This window comes from Cyclopterus lumpus, chromosome 22 (assembly GCF_009769545.1).
Source record: "Cyclopterus lumpus isolate fCycLum1 chromosome 22, fCycLum1.pri, whole genome shotgun sequence".
In the NCBI taxonomy this organism is placed as follows: Eukaryota; Metazoa; Chordata; class Actinopteri; order Perciformes; family Cyclopteridae; genus Cyclopterus; species Cyclopterus lumpus.
In genome coordinates this window covers 11,594,168-11,615,998 of record NC_046987.1, presented here as the reverse complement: position 1 = coordinate 11,615,998, position 21,831 = coordinate 11,594,168, and the positions used below count along the sequence as shown (strand labels likewise).

The window sequence follows — 21,831 nt, the reverse complement described above, 5'->3', positions numbered from 1 at the left end:
CTGAATTTGATATATTATATATTAAATCAGACACTGATGGCACAGCGCTGTGTATTACACTTTTTTTTCAACCAAAAATGCTTTGCGCTGGTTAGGGGGAACTTGGCTGAAAAATTATTTCAACATGGGTTACATCACCGAAACAAGGAAAGTCACTGGCCTAACAGTTCTCCATCCTCTTACTTAGCGCATATTGTTTGGTACATCTGGGAAATTACCAATTTAAGCAAATCTTTGTCACTTCCCAGACTGTTGGCTGGGTGGCATAGCACATCTCATTGTGTGTGTCAGAGCTGCAGACTTGGACTTCAGATCAAACAAATACACAACCAGGAAGGCCATAAGTAGCATTGCTATACCTTGTGAATTGATCTTTTAGGCATATAAACCAGAGTGTGACTAAGAAAATCTGTGAAAACCATACAAGGATTCATATTCTAGCAGTGCTTCATCAGCAATGACTGAGGCTGTATTCAAACCCGAGTGTTACAGATTGCTCAGTTGCATCAAATAATGTTTATTTATTTATTCATTTTGATTAACTTTACAATGGTCTGGAAGTTGTCTAAGGTGCTAGCCACACCTTTTTCTATACTATTGGTCACTCTAGCAAGGTGAAATTGGTATATTCCAAGCTCGGCTGGTTATCTCTGTAATAGCAAACGGTGTGAGATTGTTATTTTTGTAACATATTTCTAGTGAGAAAAACTATGAAAAGCTATGCAGATTTTTTTTGTGGCACAAACTTGGGAGTTCAATGAAAATACACAGATAAGAGAGTGCTCTGTAACAACAACAGCACCACAATGATTTGAAAGAGAAATGTTGAAATGTACAAGAAAGATTGCATTGTTATTGTTGCAATGGCCATCGTCTGATTGGATTCTGGAACTTTGTGTTGCTGCACAAAAAGCCCAACAAGTAAGAAACATTACGATTTCTTCAGGGGATCACTGGTAATGTCAGAGTCTTTTTTCCTTCTTCTTTTGCAACTTTCAGGGTTTCAATCAAGCAGTGAAGAGGCACTGCTGGCAGCCATCAGTGCATCTCAGTAATAGAAGCTGAGACATGGCTCCTCAATCTTTCCTCTCATTCAGACATTACTTGAGGAAAGCTGCCAAACAGGTAATGGGTAAACAAAAACTCAAGTCATTTAATCCTATGGCCCATCTTTGTTAAGGAAAGCTTCAAGTAGATTAGTTGGATGCTATTGGATCCCTGAAAGCAATGCCCTTTTAAAAGTTAAAATGCTGTTCAACAGGATTAGTTAGAAAACTTTAGTTGCATTATTAGTCTCCTTTTTTCACTTTAATGGAAATAAACATAGCTCTTGTTTTTTGCCGTAAAAACAAAACAGCACTGCGTTCCAGTTTCAGATTAGACACAAGCATTTATGTATCTAAAGCCACTAATCTACAATATTTAGCCACAGTCCTCAACGGGATAGGGGTTGAAGAGATAAACAGATGTGATGTGGAGCCTGAAGACTTCCAACTTGAAACTAACAGGAAGAGTTCAGCAAAGGGAACACAATATACCTTTCAATGAAAGTCTTTTTGTTGTCAGCAACAGCACATACTGTATTCACATTTCTTAAAGTGTCCCAAAAGACTAATTCTTGTCTTCTTGTGTCTTCCTGTTTCAATCAAAGGCAACAGTAATGACGCTGTGTGGTTTCCTGTTTAGTCTAAAAAAAATTAACTGTTGAAGGACACCACCATGATGAGAGCAAAGTTACCGAAGGGTTACAATTTTAAGTTCTCTCCATCTACCTCCTAATTTTAATATGTTCACAGTGAGGGTGGTGTTAGTGTTCAGCAGGGAGGGTATTCAATAACTTTTATGGGATTTGCTAGTTTGAAAATGCCCATGTGAGCTCTCATTACCCAGACCTGGGAGCTGTCAATGGCTCCGTTTGTTGAGAGAAAGAGTGTGTGTGTGTGTGTGTGTGTGTGTGGTGTGTGTGTGTGCATAAGCAGAGCGCAGCAGACTGAATGATTACTGTTGCTCTTGTGAAACCTTCAGACACACCAAGACTTGAATATGGCAATTGGCAAACACCATACTAGCATTGTTCTTATGGCCCCGTGTGGCGTGATCTCAAAAGTTTGGGATATCTGCGTCACATAATAGCAGAGCTTTCACCTCAGATGGAACGTTGCATAATCCTAAACATGCCTGGTTTACTCAATTACATGGAGAATCATTGAGACGGACGCCAATGTTTTCTTATGGAGTTTGATCTATAAACACAAAATAAACTTCATCTATTATGCAAAACGGCTTGGAGCTACTTCGACAAATCATCCCTGTAATTGTTTTAACTGTCATTTAGACAGAGCGTGTGAGTCGGTGAGTACTTGTTTTTTTCCAGAGTAGGGTCACATCATTGAGAAACTATTTCATCTGCTCACTCAGCTCTTCCAGGTTTTAACTGTCAGCTCAACCTTACTGGGATACTCTGGCCGGCTGGCTCATTATTTCTTCCAGTGTAAGATCAAAAATGAAACAGACTATGCCAAAAAAAAAAAAAAGTACTTTTTTCATTTGAAGTAACTAGAAACAAAATCATCCAGAGCAAAATATACAATAAAATACTGAGGTTGTACACCTTTGCCAAACAAGTTTACAACATACCAAAATGTCAAATAAACCATTTCCATACAGAGACTTGAATGAATGTGTCCCAACTAAATGTCATTTTTGAAAGATGATCGCGCGCCACTCTTTGGGGAATTATAGGAATGCTTAAGAGTTCATCGGGTGCAGCCACAGTTCTTGTCGAGCATGTGTTTGACTGACTCCTTGGCAATTTGCACCTTCATGTCTCTGGGGAATGTAACAGCATCATACTGCAAGTACCACTTGGAACTGTTTTAGAAAAAGCTACAGACACTGAAAAGAGTGCAGGATGACTGGTGGATCCAAGAGGAGACCCTCAGCTCTCCAGCAGTTCAGGCGAGGTGTAAGGAGGAAGTTACGAAACTCGTCCTGGTTAACGGAGGGATCAGAGGGTCATCGATGGCGTAGAGGGTTGGCTCTTCCTGAGTAAAATCGGGGTCAAAGTTGTTGACGTCTTCTGGTGTTTTCTGGAGGGGAATAATAAAGAATTATTCATCAGCAGCAAGATTTTAGCAAAAAAACAAGGGAGGACAAAGTCAAACACGTAATATCTTAAGTGTCCTCATTATCATTTATACACTACCATCAATAAAGTAATTCATGCCACTTACGATCCTGGGCTTAAAAGGTGGCTCCATTTCTCTACGATTCAGCTTCTCCCAATCGATACCAGTGAAGAAGGCGTGGCTGGTCACAGCACTCTCTCCGACCTCTGAGGCCACACAGCCCAGACGCCGAGCCGGGTTTTTGGTCAAGAGCTGTGAAAACCAAATGAAGGATGAATTCAGAGAGATTAAATAAGAAAATCAAAAATGAAATCAGTCAATTAACAAGAAAGGCTAACACATAATAGCAACAGCAACACGGTAGGATCAAGTGGAATCAGGCAGATCAGTTATTTATGATTTGTACATAGTGAGGAAATATGACATGTTATTCAACTAGATAAAACCAGATTTTTTGTGGAGTAATGCCAAACTGGACTCCGGCCAGGATGACATCCAGGCAATCACCGCCTCCAAACTCACACAAAACAAACAAGCCCTGGCTTGTATCTGACTCCTCCCACAAGATACTTCAGAGAGTTTAAATCAAGTGCAACTAAGGTGTCTCAAATTCCTGGTGTTGTTGAAATAGAACAATGCTATATTTCTCTGCAACCAAAGTAATGAAACACAAATGTGTTTCGGAAAGTTCTCTCTTGGCCCGACGAGTCTTATGGGCTGGCGATGACATTCAGACTAGGCTGCAACAGACTGACAGACCGCCATTTCCATAGTGACAGTGGCTAGATTGACCCGAGGTCATTGGAAAGATCAATAGGTCTTGCTATATCAGTTTCAAAACACTATTAACTAACAATGGCCTCAAAGCCTCGGAAAAACTACGTTCACAAAGAAAGAGAAAGACAAAGGAAGTTAGAGACGTAAATGCAGATGAAGAGAAACGGCACTCAAAAGGGAGATAAAGATAACCTCCCCTACTGTTTACGGCTTTGCATAGTTTAGTCCTTTTTTTCTCAATTGATGCAAGACCACCATCATACTCAACTTGCAGAAACTTAAATCCTGCATCAACAGGTAACATATGGCTGTTAACATGAAGACATATTTTTGGAAACTTAGTTTCTTGCTGATGTAGTCGCCTGCATTGATTTGCATGACTTTGATTAGCAGGTAATGGGTTAATATATATATATATATATATTTTTATAAACACACCATATGGCCCTTGAAGTGGAAATACTGAGTGTGAGAGACACAAGCAGGGGTCAATCTGTTGAGGAGCCTACAGACCACAACACCTAAGAAAATGTATTGCACTGAATTTGGTGCCATCTTTCCATGTCAGCAATAGCACATAAAGAGGCCAGTCTTTCCTAGACCAGCAGAAAGAAATGCTGAAACTCTTAGTCCTTTGATCAATTAGTCAACTGGCTAATTCATTGATCAATTTCTGTTTGAATTGATTCATCATTTAAGTAATCTATAAACCAACATATTTTTATTTAATTATGTGCTGCTTCCGCAATGTGGGAGTGTTTTATATCAATGTAAATCAAACTTATTTTGGTTTGGGAGTTTTTGTTGGACATTTGGATATTTTATGGATTAAATGATGAAGTCATTATTTTGTTCAGACCTAATTCATAGCTTCATATGATAATCAACACCCACCTGTTTATAAACAATCTTTACACAAACCACTAAAATAAACTTCACTTATTTAAAAAAAGTAATTATTGTCAACATACTCAACTGAACATCATGAACTTGCTTATTGGAACAAGGAGAACTGAGCTACGGATCAACCCTCAGTATAAATAGTGCAGCAGTGTTTTAAAATCCACTCACACCAACAAGCATCTTTACATAACATGTGCCACTGGCAGCAGTGACACACATCACCAAGGGACGTCGGTCCCATGCTTCCTGAAGCATGTTGGAATGACAACAAGGATAAGAGGAGGAGAACTGGGGGCAAAGAAGGGAGGAGGTGTCGTCGTATTTATAGCCCGTGTGCTATGGCTGGGCAGTAGACCATGCCTTAATATAGTTATGTAAGAGACCAGGGCCAAACAGCTGGCTGGCAGAGTGTCAGTCAGTGTGAAGGACAACAAATACAAAAACCTTGATCACAGAAGTTCAGAGAAAACCTGTTTCATCCTTCGATATCTATCACACGGCAGGATTATGTTACACTGTCCAGGAAAGCATGGACTTGGTCCTTTAGTAAATATTCACAACTTATTGTTTTATTTTCTCCACAATGCTGGTCACAAGGCCAGTGAGCAACTGATTTATTTCAGTTTTAAAAAAGCTTCATAAACTTTTCCTGCAATTGTCTACTGTGAAAAAAAGCCAGAGAGCGGCAATTTGAGGAGAGTAAATGTCTGCCAAACGACAAAGACTTCAACCACACCTGGCTTTCATCCAGCTGTATCTTCTACAAGTTGATGAACCCTTTTAAAGACGAAGACTTACAGCTTTGAGTATATTTACGGCCTCTGCGCTGAGCCAAGACGCATAAACAATGTCTTCATTGAGGATGGATTCAAAGAGGTCATCTTCATTTTCGGCCTCAAAGGGAGCGTGTCCCGACAGCATCTCATACAGGAGCACCCCGAGAGCCCACCAATCAACAGAGGGCCCATACAGCATCTCCTGCAGGATCTGTGGAAACATGTCACAGCATACCATACAAGTTAATCATCACAGCACAGAGAGCTTCACAGCAAACCTAAAACCACTTCATGAGGTTCAGCAAGTAGACATGTTGGATGTGTGAGTTGCCAGTGAGGAGAACAAATAAGCCTTTCATACAGACAGACTCACTCAGTTTTGGTCAGAGATAAATCTCACAAACATGAGGACGCACACTTACTCCCTCATTATGAAAACCCAGCCTGTCTGTAATGGTGCGTTCTGATGAGGAAATCAGGTCTTGTCAAGTCACAGAGACTTTCACAAGCTGACCTCACAGGTATGCTGACTTCCAGTAAGTCAGGAGGGAGTTACAGGCAGTGCCCACAGAGTCTGTTTATTGTAAGGTGGTGTGAGGGAGGGAGGATGGGACTTAGAACTGCATCATATGAACTCAGAAGACCTGGGCTGCAGGAGGCTGAATGGGTTTCAATGTATGCTTTGCTGGATATATACAACCAAAATATATGTAAATGTCCTGCAGCTGTAATCATTAGTAGTTATGGGTCTCACACTGCGTGTGTATATAAACTTAGTTGGTTACGTTTGTTCAAGTGTAGGAACTGACCTCGGGGGCGATGTAATCCGGGGTCCCACAGAAAGTTCCTGTGGCTGCGCCTTCAAATATGCCCTCTTTGCACATGCCAAAGTCCGCCAGCTTACAGTGACCGTCTTTGTCAAGAAGAACATTGTCCAGTTTTAGATCCCTGAAAGACAAACACAGAAAGTAAAAGAAAATCAGACATTTGTTTTGGGCGTTGTCATCAAGCAGAAATAAATCAACCACCTCAGCCTTGTGCTCAGTCTCCAACACACCTTGTTGGTACTGTTTGTATTGTTTCTAATTATACTCCCTAACAATATTTTCAGACAAAACCTGAGCTATTGTTTTTTGGTGGAACATATTCTTACAGGTGACTTAGATGAAATTAGATGCGCTGGAAGTAAATGAAGATAAAGTGATTATTATTTTGTTGATTCATTTTGCAATTTGGAACACCTATTTATGGGGGTTTATCAATGTTGGTTGTCTTCCTCGAAAATCAAGTGTGATTTGGAGGTCTACCAATAAAATTGATTTTATGTAACCGCAGAAATTAATCATTTAGTTTTTTTTCTTATACTTTTCAAGTTCTCATTATCATAACTCAATATGAATTGAAAATAAAATGTATTGCCATACCAGTGGAAGTATCTTCTCCAGTGCTGTCTATGCATGTGAGCTGTTGCTTTGTCATCTGACAGTAAGATAAAAGCTTCTAAATTTGGGCTCAGGATTTAACCTCTAATCTGCAGTCAGGTGACCTACTGTAAAACCAAGGTCATTTTACAGACATTGTACTATGTTATAGCACGGGCTGATGCTGAAAACAACTGAAAAATCTGGGAGATGCATAAAATAAAAATATTAAAAAAAAAATAATTAAAAAAAGGATCCTGACTGACTTCCTCAAACAGACAAATACGGTGACTAAAATTCTGATGAAACAAAAAAAGAAACAGGCAGCCTGCTGTTCAAGCAACACTGGTTTGGTTGGATCTGGTTTGCTCTTCTCTAAGCCGGTTGTGTAACAGTGACTCAGATATTCATGGTGACTGTCCCTCGCAGCAACTCTGATGCCAACACAACAAGACCGCAGTAAGAGCGCGTAAGTGCTTACTACAACAGGAATAATAGACCGTGGAGGCCAGTAAATTATGTTTTGTTTAGAGTGGGTGTCTGCCAAATATGGGCAGTTGTGCTCAGTTCTCCTGTTCATGCTCCAAAGTGCTTCAAGTACTATTGGTGTGTATGTTTCAGTATGAAGGTGTCCACTGAGAAATTAATCCCTAAGAAACCCTGTCGGTTTAACTGCTCTACACTGTTCTCCTTCACCCACCTCAACACACTGGAAAGACAAACCTGATTTAACTTTCAGCCTCTTTCTCAGCATGCACTCTGTGGCAATATATATAGATAGATATATATATATATATAGATAGATAGATAGATAGAGAGAGATAGAGATAGAGATAGAGATAGAGATAGAGATAGAGATAGAGATAGAGATAGAGATAGATATATATATATATCATTATATAGTAAACAGTATATTACATATAATTTAGCTGACGCTTTTATCCAACGCGACTTACTTAATAAGTACATTCAACCATGAGTACAAACTCAGAACAACAAGAATCAATAGATAGATAATGTGTTCACCTCCTGCAGACTCCTCATTAAAGCGTTGTTAAAAGTCAGCCAGCCTTCAGACTGTTTGAAATTAAGTCTTCAACTAAACTAAATGTATTGTATGTCATGAATAATCCTCTTTGTGAGGAGAACGGTAACGGGTAACATGCAGTTGAATCAACTGAAAACTTAAAAGCATATGACTTGACAACAAGCTAAAAAGAGATTATATCTAGAGATATCTCGTTAAGTATATTACACAGTGACTTATTTTAAAAAGGGAGGCAGCATAAGCGCTGCTCTACCTACACTGATCTGATGCGCAAGCTGCTTTTTGGCTTGTTATTTTAGTTGTAGCATGCAAACTGTGTGCTGCCTCTTAAGCTAGAGTCATGCAATGTGGTGCAGGACAACACAGAGCACAAAATATAACTCAGGATTCACCTCACATGATGCAGGGAGCCCGAGCTCTGCCACCCAACTCCCTGCATTTTAAAAAAGGTCTCAAAGCATAAACTCAAATGTATAAAAGTACATTATGAAAGTTAATTTCACACAAAAAGAAAATTGTAACCATGATGTTACAGCATGCACTCTGTGGCAATCTGTTGCTACACTGTGCAATAGTTTGAGAGGAGGCTGATATAAAACCACACGGGCAAGTGGCGCTCTCGTTTAATAAAGATTTTTTTAAATGATATTCAGAAATTGCAAAAAAAATTACAAATCTGAAAACAATTCAATCATCTTGGAGAAAACAATTAAATGTTTACAGTGCAGATTCCCTATTTCCAAAAAGTATCCGTCATGCCAATAATTTGAGGCAAGGATTCTTTGTAGTGAATGTAATATTACATTCTTCAAAATGCTATTTTATGACTCATTAAAAGAGAACATATCTAGTTAAGATGTAGACCTACTCCAGTAGAGTCTTGCATACAGCTTTTTTTGTGTTCTCGGGTTCAGACCTGTAGATGATGCCTTTGCTGTGCAGGAACATGAGAGCGGAGGTGATCTCTGCTGTGTAGAAACGTGCTCTCGGCTCTTCAAACTTCCTGGACTTCTGGATGTGGAACATAAGATCGCCACCATTCACAAACTCCATCACAAAGAAGAGACGGTCCTGCAAACGAAAGAGTGAATGAGATTTACACATGTGCATACAAACCCCAGCAGCCTCCTTGTTATTATCCAGCTCTAGAACCCATGACCACGCTCATGCCGGGATGGCTTCAAAGATGATACATTCCTGCTTCTCATAAATGTCACGTCTGTTTAATGGATTTCTGTGCAACTGATGTTGAAAGTCAATGGGGCAAAAAGAATACCCATAAATCTTTCCTTTCTCATTACAGGCTATGGTCGATATGTAATCTAGAAAATGAGCCTGGGGGGAAATAAGCAGTGCAGGAGCATGTGATGTACAGATCTGCTCATGAAGCTTCCTGAAGAGATCAGGATATTCAGCAACTGACTCCGATTAACTGCTCTGTGGTTTATAGCGGTCTGGTATTTACCCCGAGATGCATAACTTTGAATAGTGTTGCACCAGTAAAGCAGGAAGTAATGTGTGTGGTGAATCTTTAACTCTACACTAAAATAGTGTATTGGTTGTTCATCTCTATTGAGTTGTATAATTAAAAAACACTGACATTTGAGTGAGAGTTAGCATCTTTTCTCAAAAAAGCTGGTTTACTGATACGGTTACTTCAATTAAATGAAACAATTCTACTTGAACATTAAAGTAACCACAGATGACATTTCCTCTGTGAGTGTGCATTTAAAGCCAATTAATTGTTGCCTCTAACTTAACTAACTAATGTATTTTGCAAGACTTTCTCCAAACCTCTGTAAACTTGATGAGCTAGATGTCTGGCAATGCAAGACAACATTTAATTAGCTTTTTAAAATAGGCAAGATGAGCAGATGATGATAAATTGCTGTTCATGGAGGACAATTTTCCAGGGAGACATTTGGTAAAAGGAAAAAGTATGTGCCCACTCCACCTCACCACAGACGCAACACATTCCCCCGACTCATTCCATCTCCCCCTCCTTTACGCACGGAAAACTCCCTCTGGAGGTAAGTTAAAAATGCATGAAAAATGACTATTACAATTATTTAAATTGTCGAGCAAAAAAGACAAAATGACCCCGTTCTTAGGTGTTTCAAAACATTCCTTGGTGCTTTAAAAACAACATGTAAAGTTATTAATGGCGACAACCTTCTAAAAGTAAAAGATGATGTGTAGTGGAACAAAGGCTATTCTGTGGTTGTTTTAATCTGTCAGTTCATTTTGTGCAACTTTATTTTGATCCCAGGTGAAGTAGGTCAGTGTCGATTCAAACAATGAAAGCAGAATAGTGGTGTCCTGTCTGCTCTGCCAGCCCATATTCCCCCTCTCACACCTTCTCGAGCACAGCAATGAGAAACTGCTGCCACCTGCTGACCAATGTACGCATTACAATGCTGTGTCCTAATTAGACGCCACATACCAACTGTATACACTGTATTGGGTCTCAACTGAGCTGTTTTACCTACAGGTACAGATTAATGTATTAGAAAAGTGCTATACTGAAAAGTAACTGGCATACAAGGTATTTAAACTTGGTGAAAATGATCTTTGCAAGGTGCTTGTGTGCAAGTTAACTATTATCAAAATACCTGACAAGAAATACAGTATATTACTGCAAAGTTACAGACTCTTTCTTACACGGTGCTCTTTTCAAGTAACAGCAGTTATTTATGGCCACAACTTGAGGAAAAGCAAGGTAGACGGTATTTGGTCTGAGATTTAAAAAAAATACCTCTGCTGATTTGCAAAATGCACAGATTGCCCTCACAATAAAAGCTTAATGTATTGTTATACAAATGCATGTGTGGTTAATCTGTACTGACCGGCGTCTGGAAGCAGCAGTACAACTGTGTGAGGTAGGGGTGACAGCGGGCCAGTGACAGCACCCTCTTTTCCGTCATGGTACACTCCACATCATCATCCTGCAAGATGATGTCCTTCTTCAACACCTTGACTGCAAAAACCTGATCTTTGCCATTTAGTCTCGCCAGCATCACCTGTAGATACAACATACACGGATTAGGAAAGGTGAGAATTCACAAGTTTTTCCAAATTCAGCGTCACCTTGATGCAAATCTTATCAGAATATGAGCTTTATCTATTTAAGTAAATGTATTCTAGTACTGACAACTGACATGCTTTGTATTATCCTCTTATGTCATTCACACCTTGCCAAAACTGCCCTTGCCAAGGACTTGAAGGAACGTGAAGTCTGAGATGCCCAGTCGAGGAGTCTGCTGCTGAGTGCCCATACTCTCCCTCCTTTCACTGGGGGCCCTCATCTGACTTTTGGCCTGTCAGTGCAAAAGTACATACATTTACCACCACTCATAAAACACCTTATTATGCCACATTTAAGTAAAATGAATGCTGATTTGGCTCTGCCTTTGTACCATTGAGTTGCGTTTAGAGAGTCCTCCAGCCTGCAGACCCATCTCTGCCAGCTTACTGGCCAGTTCCACAGTGTTGACCCCACAGTTCGGAGCAACGTTGCCTTTGCAGCGGATGTGAACATTCATTTTACAGACTGGAGAGAAACCACACAGACAGACAGGAACACTCAATAATAGACACATAATATGACATTTCAAATTGGATTTTGAGAGACAAGTGTTGACTCAAGTCTTACTTTTACAGTGCAGCCCCTGCCTGACTATTCCCCACAGCAGGGAGCCACAGTGGTCACAGAAGGTGGGCGCCTTGTAGTTGTGGATGTTGAACATGTGAGGAACGTTGATGCTGAAACCTTGGTTTATGGGCTGTGGAGAGAAGACATACTGTAAACTAACCACTATGTGTTGCAACAGTATGTTCAACCATGTGTGTATGTATTTGAAATAACCTTAAATTGCTACACTGGGTGCATTGTGAAAAATGTTTCCGTTAGTTCCTATTTGTGTCATAGTTCTTTCTGTTTATTGCTGCATTTGCTTCTTTCTGAATTCCCCAAAGGGAGAGAAACTTGTAATGATCAGCAATATAGTAGGTCAGAGCAAAAATGGCATGTTCCGATGCTAAAACAAGCAGAGATGTATTTATAGAAACGTATGAAAATGCTACAACAAGCATGCGTGGACAAGTATAGTGTTCCAGTTCAGTGACCAGCTCAACACAGAAACAGGAACCTGTGCAGTCTGCGTACCATTGCAGCTGTTAATCCGGTGTGTGTGTGTGTGTGTGTGTGTGTGTGTGTGTGTGTGTGTGTGTGTGTGTAGGAGGAGGGGGCTGTGGAAGGTCTGCCATCTTGTGCACATCCTGTATTACACCCAGAGCAACATCATACTTGAGAGCCTGAAACCTTCTGAGACACTGGTCACTGTGTTACTGCTCTGATGATCTGCATCGACAACAGTTCTTGCTGTTCTTACTTGTTCTTTCACTGGCTTCTTCATGCGTGGACACACAGTGACGACATGCTGGTGGCATCGTTTGTGAACCACACAGGTGCACACTGGAGAAAAACCACAGCTCAGTGTCAAATTCATGTCTGTGTCCTTAAGAACCTGCGACGGAAAGAGAAAATAAAGGCCTGCTCACCTTGGCACTGGTAACCCTGCTTTCCAAAAACACCCCTACCAATTAGAGAAAGGTACACAATCAGAACCAGTTTACGGTGCACGCAGATACGTGCAGGCTGTGGTGATTTATCCGAGCTCGACTTTCTCACCAGATGAACTCTCTGCAGTGGAAACAGAATGTGGGCTGACGAAGGAAAGTGGACATGAACTTGTGTCCGTTCACCTGGTGGATCTTGCGTCTCAGGGCCCCTTGTCTCTTCCTTGTGAACTGCTTGAAGCTCTTCTTCGTTTTCACTATGGCGTCATCTGACAGAAACAGAAGAGAGCAAAGGTTTGTGCTAAAATAAAATATGTGACAAATGCAATGAGTCAGAAGCCCATACACTAATTCCTGGACCATATGCCATAAGGGCTACCGTTTTAAAAAACACAAAAAAACAAATCAATATCTTTTTATCAAAAATGGATCATACCATGTGAAAAGGGGTCACTCATAGTGGCAAACCTACAAGATATTATTTAACTGTTGCATGACAAAAGGTCCCCAATATGAGTACAGAACAGACAGAATAAGAACAGATGAAAAGAAGATGGATGGAATAAAAGACAGTGAGGTAGAGAAAAGTCTGAACAAGAGTCCTTTAGAGATTGTATTGTGCAAATTCATGTGCATATCATATCACCTTTGTGCACGTTGCAATATTTGACTCTATATGTTGTAGCTGATAATAAGTGTAGTCGAGCCATTTGTGAGATGGAAAACCACGCATGCATTACGGAAACCTGCCTGCTGAGGCCTCCGCCATCCCCTTCAAACAACATTGTGGTAGAAGAGTAAGAAGGAGGCGTGACATTATTAATACCGTGTTCTATCATATGAACAACTGCTTAGTTTATTACTGTAAAACATTAACAATGAATGTGTCGCTTTGCCCCCACCAGAAAGATCATTGGGTTGTTTTCTTTAAATGTTTGCATGAAAATGGAGTTTAAAGTGCATATTGACTAAGGCAGCAGAATAATTACATATTATTTATCAACCTTCAGTGGAATCGTATCGTAACGATGTGAACATACTGTGTTATCATGATGCAAATGAATGACTACCAGGATATTTTAATGTAAAGTAATAAACAGTTGTTTCTGTTTCACTTGTGCAAAGACTTTGTCTGATGTTACAAACAGCAGTGGAGCAGTTCACTGCATTAAACAATGTTAATGTTTATTCTTTATTTTGAACAAAATGTCCATTTGATAATGCATCTCCATATCGGTGATTAATTAATTTCAATCATACTTCCTAGCTCGACTGTTGACTGAAATAAATGACCAGAATGGAGCATTCCCTGGCATCAATATGAGCTTTATTGTATATTTGGCAGCACATTTAAAATCACATGACTGATGCAGAATGTACACTTATAATATTTACATAAAGCTTGGTGAGTAAATTGTAAAGTCTGCTCGTAGTATTGTGACAGGTGCTTTTGGGGAAAACAAACATTCCAGCGGACTCTGCAGAGGCCAAAAAAGGAAAAAGAGACTATTTGAGAGTGGTGAGATTATGAAAGGTTAAATGAAAAGAAATCAGGGGAAAACACCTGGACGACTTTTGTTTAAGCTGTAAATGAATGCATTTGGAAAGTATTTCACAGGTAAAGTAAATGTTAGTGCTTCATGAGGTTTGGTTTGCAGTGAGGCATGGTTTCAGCAGATAACAAAAAAACGGGGAACTTAATGAGGCCAAGTGGCCGCCAGCTTCTTCTACTTCTGCTTCTGCTTCAAAAGACCTGCAAGGTCGCTTCTTACTGGTGTAATTTAAATGGTGACATCTACATTGGATAAAAGATGAAATTCATAACAAAGCTACACATGTCCTCTGATGTCTGAAGAAAGGAAACTTTCCTCTCGTCTTCACAGAAGATTAGCTAGACCAAGCACACTATCCTCCTCGAGACACTAAAACATGCACGCCTATTCTCAGAGCCTCTATAATTACAGTTTCATTACTATTAATAGTACTACATACTTTTCAAAACAGTCAGCAGTATTTCACAGAATAGAAAAGACAAGAGACTGACAAGTTGAGTTGTTAGATTGTGTGAAAAGGTGCAATAGCGATGTTTCTGCAAGGGGAGCAACACAGGGCTGCATTTCAGTCTCCAGGAGCAATCTTACCATCAGTGAAGGATCCAGTGAGCGTAATATGAATGTAGACTTTGCCCTCTGGCTCCAAGTCCATCTGCAGACACACAAACTCACAATTACATTTCTGCATATGCAAATAGCAAACAGAAACTGCATGGACAGGACAGATAATGGCATCCACCGCAATTAAGACCAATTCATGGAACCAAAACTCCCCTTTATATATATATTTTTTAAAAAAGGAAATCAGAAATATGGCATATCCAATGCTTTTGAAATGATGAAACTAGATATTGTTGGTGGTTTAATTAGAAGAATTGGGCTAAAACAGGCATATTAGATAGCATGTGACATTTCTCCAAAGGAAGAATGGAGCTACATCAGTGCATCATTTTGCATTCTTCAGTGTGCACGTAATGCCTGAGGCATTTGGACACTGTTGCTGAAAGACAGCAAAGCAGGTCTGGCAGGTCGGGCTTGTAGCCGAGGTTGTGATGACCTGACGCTCAGCTGGGAGTGCTGACTGACAAAGGTTCGAGTTCAAGTTGAAAAACCTCATTTGGTAGGGATGGACAGTGACGGGCGATACTTCCTGCAGCAACCACTGAGGGGAAACTTAGGTCACTGGACACCTAAATAAAGAGCCGTTCTATTTATACGACACATACACCCCCGCCTGGAAAATTATTTCTGCCCAAAAAACAGTGACACATTGTTGTCAATTGTGGCGACTCGATTGGTACATTTAGTGGAAAACTTTCATTTCATGAAAGAGTTTATTTCTGTTTTCGGTTACCTGTTCTTGTCTCGTCTCTTAATTTACTGTCTAGACCTCTGTGAAGACTTCCTCTACGTGTGCCTTCTTTGGGCTTCTCCTCTTTGCTTAGTCTGGCCGAGCTCTAAGAGCTGCAATGCATTCCTGAAATGTCTCTCTGCCGGTGGAACGACTCAGCTGTACAAAATGATTAAAAGGACAACGTCACAAGGCTCTTTTAAAACAATATTTATACGTACAGAGGAAAAGTGATTGGTTGTTGTTGTCAAAATCTCAAATTGGCTACTGGCTTGACTTAAGGTATTTTAGCACAGAACGGTGACTGTGAAGTTTGTCCCCCTTCACTTACATTTCTTTTTACTTTAGAGACAGGAAGAAGGATTTCAGCAACCATGAACACTGAATCCACAAACGGGTATATGATAACTGGATTAAGACCGTCTTGAAAAGGGGTGACTTTATCATTTAGGGTGGAGCAGATGGTGGTCTGATCTAAACTAGGTGGAGGCGGCATGATGCTGGAGATTCAAAGCGGAACACTAAATGCTGCACCACAAAAGGAGGGAGTTTTTTTTTTTTTTTTAAACAGGGCCTGTTTCAGTCAAGCAAGCAGTACACTTTGCTTGAGGGGCCATATTTAACCTACTTTCAGTTTCAATGCATCTCAGAAGTACTTGATTACTTCAAGCCTGATAAACAACTCCAACACCACACATACCCTAATATTGATTATTGACAACATATTGTGAAATTAAAGAGCTCAAAAAGGAACGAGTCCAAGATGTTACAACATGTTGTCAACGGGTGGGAGGCAAGTGAAACTGGCCTTGTGTGTCTAAATGTCATATGGTGAATGTCTCAGACACGTGATGTCAGTTCTGACAAAACGTTAAAAAGGAGATGAGTAATGAAGGTTTAAGTACCTCAAACTGGACAGTGTGCACAAGAGGGGGAGAAAAGAGAAATGTGGATCAGAGCCAATGCAGAGTATTTTCCCAGTGAGCCCTTGAGCCATCAGAAGGTGGGAGAGCGCTGTGATGAACAGCAGCGTGGGCGTGTGGAGGCTTGTGCCTCAGACTCTGCTCCCGCACATGTGGAACAAACCAGCCAAGCACTTCTTCTGTGCCACAAAGCGCCAACAAAAACTGTTCAGATCTAACGGAAAACAACTTCAAGCGTCAACTAGTTACTTGTTGGAGAAAACTACGAGCAGCTCCACTTTCCCACCACTTCCGGAATTTATTTGGCTTTTCATCCTGCTCAAACAAAACATCAACTGTTCTCATATTTGCATAAGTTATATTTTCATTTTTTAAATCTCTTTTGTACTTTGTTCTGTGGCCGCAAAGTGTAATTATAGTCCTGAAAGCTCTTCAGTGCGCTTTACTTACTGCGTACTGGCTGACGTTATGTTCTGACTTGCCACAGAAACTTTCCCACCATGTGTCGCAATGTAAAAGTGTTAGTGAGGTCTGGTCGTGGGAATTTACATTTCAGAAATAATTTTAAGAATGTTACTAATTATCGTACACCTAAAGTTATGTTATTGAAGCAGTTTTTGATACACGATGCAGAATAATAAGCTTTCATGTTTTGGTTTTTAACTGTTTTATATTACATTTAATCTAAGTTCCCTTTTGGCACCGGCTGTTGAATTTATTAACTTCTGAAACACAACTTCTTCTTTCACTGGTTTTGCTGCATAATATAAACCCACTGGGTGATAACAAAAAAAAAAACTACTAAAAACATGCCTAATTGACAAAAGCTGTGTTGGCTGAAGGAGAATACATTCGTAGCAGAGAGACAATTCTGCATGTGACGAGCGTGTTGTGGTACATGGGCAACACCACCTGAGGCTGCTCCGGGTCCAAACAGGCTCAGGTTACATTCACCAACACCTGCAGGAGCTTATAGTCCTAGACGGATGAAAATAAGCAAGAGGAGGGAAACTCCTTTAAAAAAAGAGCAATTTTATGTTTGTGTCTGGAAGAGAGTGAGACTAATGTGACACTCTACATAAAAGGCATTTAATCAGAGCTTTGATGAGGTCCATTTTCTTCCTCAACGGTCTAATGAGCAATAGAAAAGGTAAAGTGTGGGGGTTTTAATCACCGTACATGTTGTTTGTTCAGGCAGGTCAGAGGCTTTGCAGCCTGAGGTGATGTGTGTCCGCTCGTGCACTCTACGTTGTGGTATGGCAGACTAACACCCTGCAGCAGCAATGGAGTGTGTGGTTTGTACATTTGCCAATGATCAGAGTTAAAGTTTCTAAGCCAATGAGTGCAAGACAAGAGGACCCTGTCTGGTGCAAAGTGCCCAGACTGAGACGTGTCGATGTGAATACATGTGAGGGTGTTCGTCTGCAGAGAGCTTGTGCATACAAGGCAGTGTTGATTGTTTCAGGCAGAAAATAAACGGGCAATGTTCCCTGACACGTGTAGTGAACATCACCCTGAGCTATATGGCAGGTTTTGTTTCCTGAACCTGCTCTTAAATACTATTCAGCATGTATCAAAGATCTCATTGGGGAAACCACAACACCCTTGTGGAGAGAGAAACTCAATTATGTTATTAAAATCGTTTTTATAGTATTCTTCAAGAAGGGATATGAGGAAATAAAATAGGTCCCTGGACCAGAAATAACTGAAAAGACAAATATGATTAGAAAAATATCAGATTGGATTTGAGGCCCTGACTCCTCAAGGCCCTATGACTGTGGCCAGTAAACCCATTAGGTAATTAATCCAAGGATCTACTGGTTCTTATGGTCAAGATTGGATTGCCATCAGAGAAAAGTGTGCCACGCGTCCAGGTTCCCAGACCCATTTATTTCACCTCTTTATGTATTGATATTGTTCTCTGGGTCACATCTGGTCACTGGGCTTTTGCTTCAGAGTTGCATCACGATGCTCGGACCCAGTACACCTGCTTGATCTAGTTTACAGTAAGCATACTCAAGAAAAAAAAGTAGCCATACCAGTGTAAAGTTGAAAATCGTCCTTAAATTAGAGTACAAAAGGTGCTCATCCTGCAGAATGGCACATGATATGTCATATTACATCTGAATCTGCAAAGCTGTCAAATAAAATGAATGTATGAAATGGATCAAACCCAAATGTGGCATCACGCTGTAGGCCTGATAGTGGGGTGGGGGCGGGTCAAGGGGGACCCATTGGTAAATGTGTTCCCTAATAGGTCAATCAAGTCCTAGGCTTCGGGGTAATAAACACATGTTTACATCATCGTTTTCCAGTTTAGGCTCGATGGGTTCACTTTGTACTCACCCAGCCCTCGAATGTTTCTCCGGTGTTGGAGGTTTTGATGAGATCCTCAAACTGAACAATGCAGTTGGCCACAAAGTCGTCATATCCGATCGGAGTGTCGTGGAAAACCGCCACCTCGATTTGTTTCGCGTCGTTCACGTTGAGGCAGAACTCCTCGTTGAACGTCGGCGTGTTGGTTTTCTGTTTGGTGAGGGTCTGTCCAATCTTGAAGTCGTCCACCTTCACCACCATGTAGGGGTCCAGGGCCGGGGAGGCTTTGTTGAAGATGACAGTGTGGCGAAGGGAGAAGGTGGTAGGCTTCAGTCCCACCGCCTCGCCGATCCGAAGCTTCAAATATCCGTTAAACTTCATTTCGATCAACTTACTTTAGCTTCAAGCGGAAATTAAAAAAAAAATAAAAAATCTCAAAAAGCGAAATAAATAAAGCAAAAGGTGTATTTACATTTTTTTTTAAACGTCACACCAACTTCATAACAACACGGACTCACAAATATGCCGTCATAAATTCATATTTTCGATCTGCGTACTCTAAGTGTACTCACACTCTCGCGCTCATCCTGACTCAACGTGGACCTGCTTATCGACCGCCTCACGGCGCCGAGCTGCTCTTCTGTCGCGGCGTGAACCTGTTTCAAGACGTTTCGGTAAATAGGAACACGCACGCACACATGGCGAGGAGGAGGCATAAGTTCCGCAGAAACTTGTCACGGAGCGTGCACATATATAACCTGTCACTGTGGGTTTGGTATGTCACATGACTCAATTTGTAGTTCCGGTTTAGAAAGAGTCGTCTGGTACTACGCTGACCATCATGCATCACTCCCTCTCGCTGAAGGTTGTGGACGGATGGTTCGCCTGTCCTGCGCTGAGTGTGGAAAGGCCGCCCTCTAGTGGCTGTTATAGTGAGCTACATGACAGGAATGCTTTCTTTGTTAACCTGACCTATTCCTATACTGTATTTGAGGGCAACATTTAAGGGCATTTTTATAGCTGAAAATATGTATATGAATAAAATAAGGTAAATACAAGATATATTGTGTTTAGCCTCTCAGAAGGCAGCAGATCGGATTTATCCATTTTGGAAATTAAAGGAGAATTAATGTATAGTTAAAAAAAAAGACTGTGGAAAAGGGAGGTTTTGGCTACATCACTTCGTTCAGGATGCATTTACATTCAACAGGATTCTCATCCTGGCAGCTAAAGTTAAATGCTGTGGACACACATGTGGCCAATCACAAATTTGGAACAACCCTTTTGATGGTTTTGAATTGTTCAAACATGATTGGTGAAATTAATCAATTAGTAAATCTTGTCTGTTTTGTCATTGTTAATTTAATGTTTTGCAGTTTGGGCAATTGGTCAGATAAAACAAATGTCTTGTTTGGTACTTTTTCCCCCGAACATATTTACCAAAAGATTAATTGATTAATTTGAAAAAACAAAAACAAAAATTCCAGTTGCTAATGTGAAATAAATCCGGAGGTGCAGGAAATAATGAGCAGTTGAAACTAAGTGCTATCCTTTCTCTTTTCTCCTTTAAATGCCCTTCTCTCCATGTGTGTCTCTCTCTCTCTGAGGGTGCTGTGCCTGCTCTATCCATAAATGCCATGATCAAAGTCCCACTTTATTGGTGTTAGACTTGACCTCTCACCCCACTCTGCCAAATGTCAGCGCTCCACATCTCTCTGCTCCAGCTGTTATAAATAAAGATCCTGGGTCCCAGATCTTACACATCCCTGGGATACAGACTGTCTTGTAAACAATGTCTCAGACGTGACCTTTCTGAGCGGAGAAGGTCGTAATGATAAAGCATGCAGATAGTGGAGTGTTAATACGCTCACAGCTATCCGCAGCAAAGGCCTGACATTTCTGTTGGACCTGATGGGTTAAAGTGAAACATTTGCACTTGAAATTTGTGTTGTCGATCAACTCGACCAACAAGAGTAAACAAACTAGTATGTTCAATCTCACTATTTGCAACCCAATGCCTTAGAGTCAAGGTATTTTCATGGTATTGTTGCACCTGGTCAGTGTGGGAGAAGTCATATGTTGTGAGTTGACCACTACTCACCATAGTCATTTTTTATCATTATCCAGCAGAGGGCAGAAAAAGACTGCTAAATTATTTTTTCCCACCCTTCTCATCCTCCTTGCTTGCCTCTTTCTTATGATGAAGCAACTTTAAGAAGCCCCGGAGACAGAGCTGGCACTTTTACGGTCCGGAATGATTTGTTTTGTTTCTTTGTTCTACCTGCAGTCCACCTCTTTTTTTCCATCCTCTGTCAACTCTTTGGCCCTTCATCCCTTCTTCCCTTCCTCCTCATTCCAGTTTAACTTTCTCTCTGTAAGTGGTTGTCATGGCCGAATCTTGAATTATGCACCCATGGGAGAAGTCTGCAACAACTTCTCATGACTCTAGACACCTAACTGAGAACACAGACTTGTGGGCTACACGTGTACATGTACACACAGAGCCACGTGTCTGCCATACACACACACACACACACACACACATGAATACTTCTGATGTATCTCCTCAAGATGACAACATTTGATTGCACACAAGCACAAAGCCAACTACCAAAAGCCTCCCATATTTCAGAGCTGTACGACTTAATTTTAGCCACCTGTATTTCCACGTTCCCTTCACAGTCTATGCTCCAGTTTATGTCCGTGTAACCCAGGACAGCTCAATCCTCTGGCTCCCTGCCCAGGTACACCCTAAAGCTGCAGTTAATGAACCATAGCATGAGTGCCAAGCAGGGCAGCGTAGAAAAGGAGCGTATAGCCCAGATATGGCGAAGCCCATTCCCACTTCTTTTGACCCCGGTGAGAGAAATCCTGTGGGGCCAGTATTCACCCTCACCACGCCTCCTGCACCACCACAAACTCAATTACATCCATCAGTCACTGGGTTGCAGCAAAACTAACCCCCATCCTACAGTCACAAGACCCCAGCCTCTCCTCAGGTAAGACTGTGTAGAAACCTACGTGTTGAACCACTCATGCAAACAACATGCACACACA

The 21,831-nt window shown here is 40.9% G+C and overlaps 1 protein-coding gene across 1 annotated transcript; it reads right to left on the bottom strand.

The window, feature by feature from the left end:
- Nucleotides 1-506: 506 nt before the first annotated feature.
- On the bottom strand, nucleotides 507-19,464 carry prkcha (protein kinase C, eta, a). Its single transcript, XM_034562603.1, has 15 exons — nucleotides 19,347-19,464; nucleotides 18,805-19,174; nucleotides 14,773-14,836; nucleotides 12,744-12,900; nucleotides 12,614-12,648; nucleotides 12,445-12,527; nucleotides 11,706-11,835; nucleotides 11,470-11,603; nucleotides 11,245-11,370; nucleotides 10,900-11,073; nucleotides 8,970-9,124; nucleotides 6,394-6,532; nucleotides 5,607-5,795; nucleotides 3,234-3,380; nucleotides 507-3,089 (listed from the first exon to the last, which is right to left on the bottom strand). The coding sequence occupies exons 2-15, from the start codon at nucleotides 19,153-19,155 to the stop codon at nucleotides 2,955-2,957; spliced, it is 2,019 nt and encodes a 672-aa protein (XP_034418494.1). The 5' UTR covers nucleotides 19,156-19,174; nucleotides 19,347-19,464; the 3' UTR covers nucleotides 507-2,954.
- Nucleotides 19,465-21,831: the final 2,367 nt, after the last annotated feature.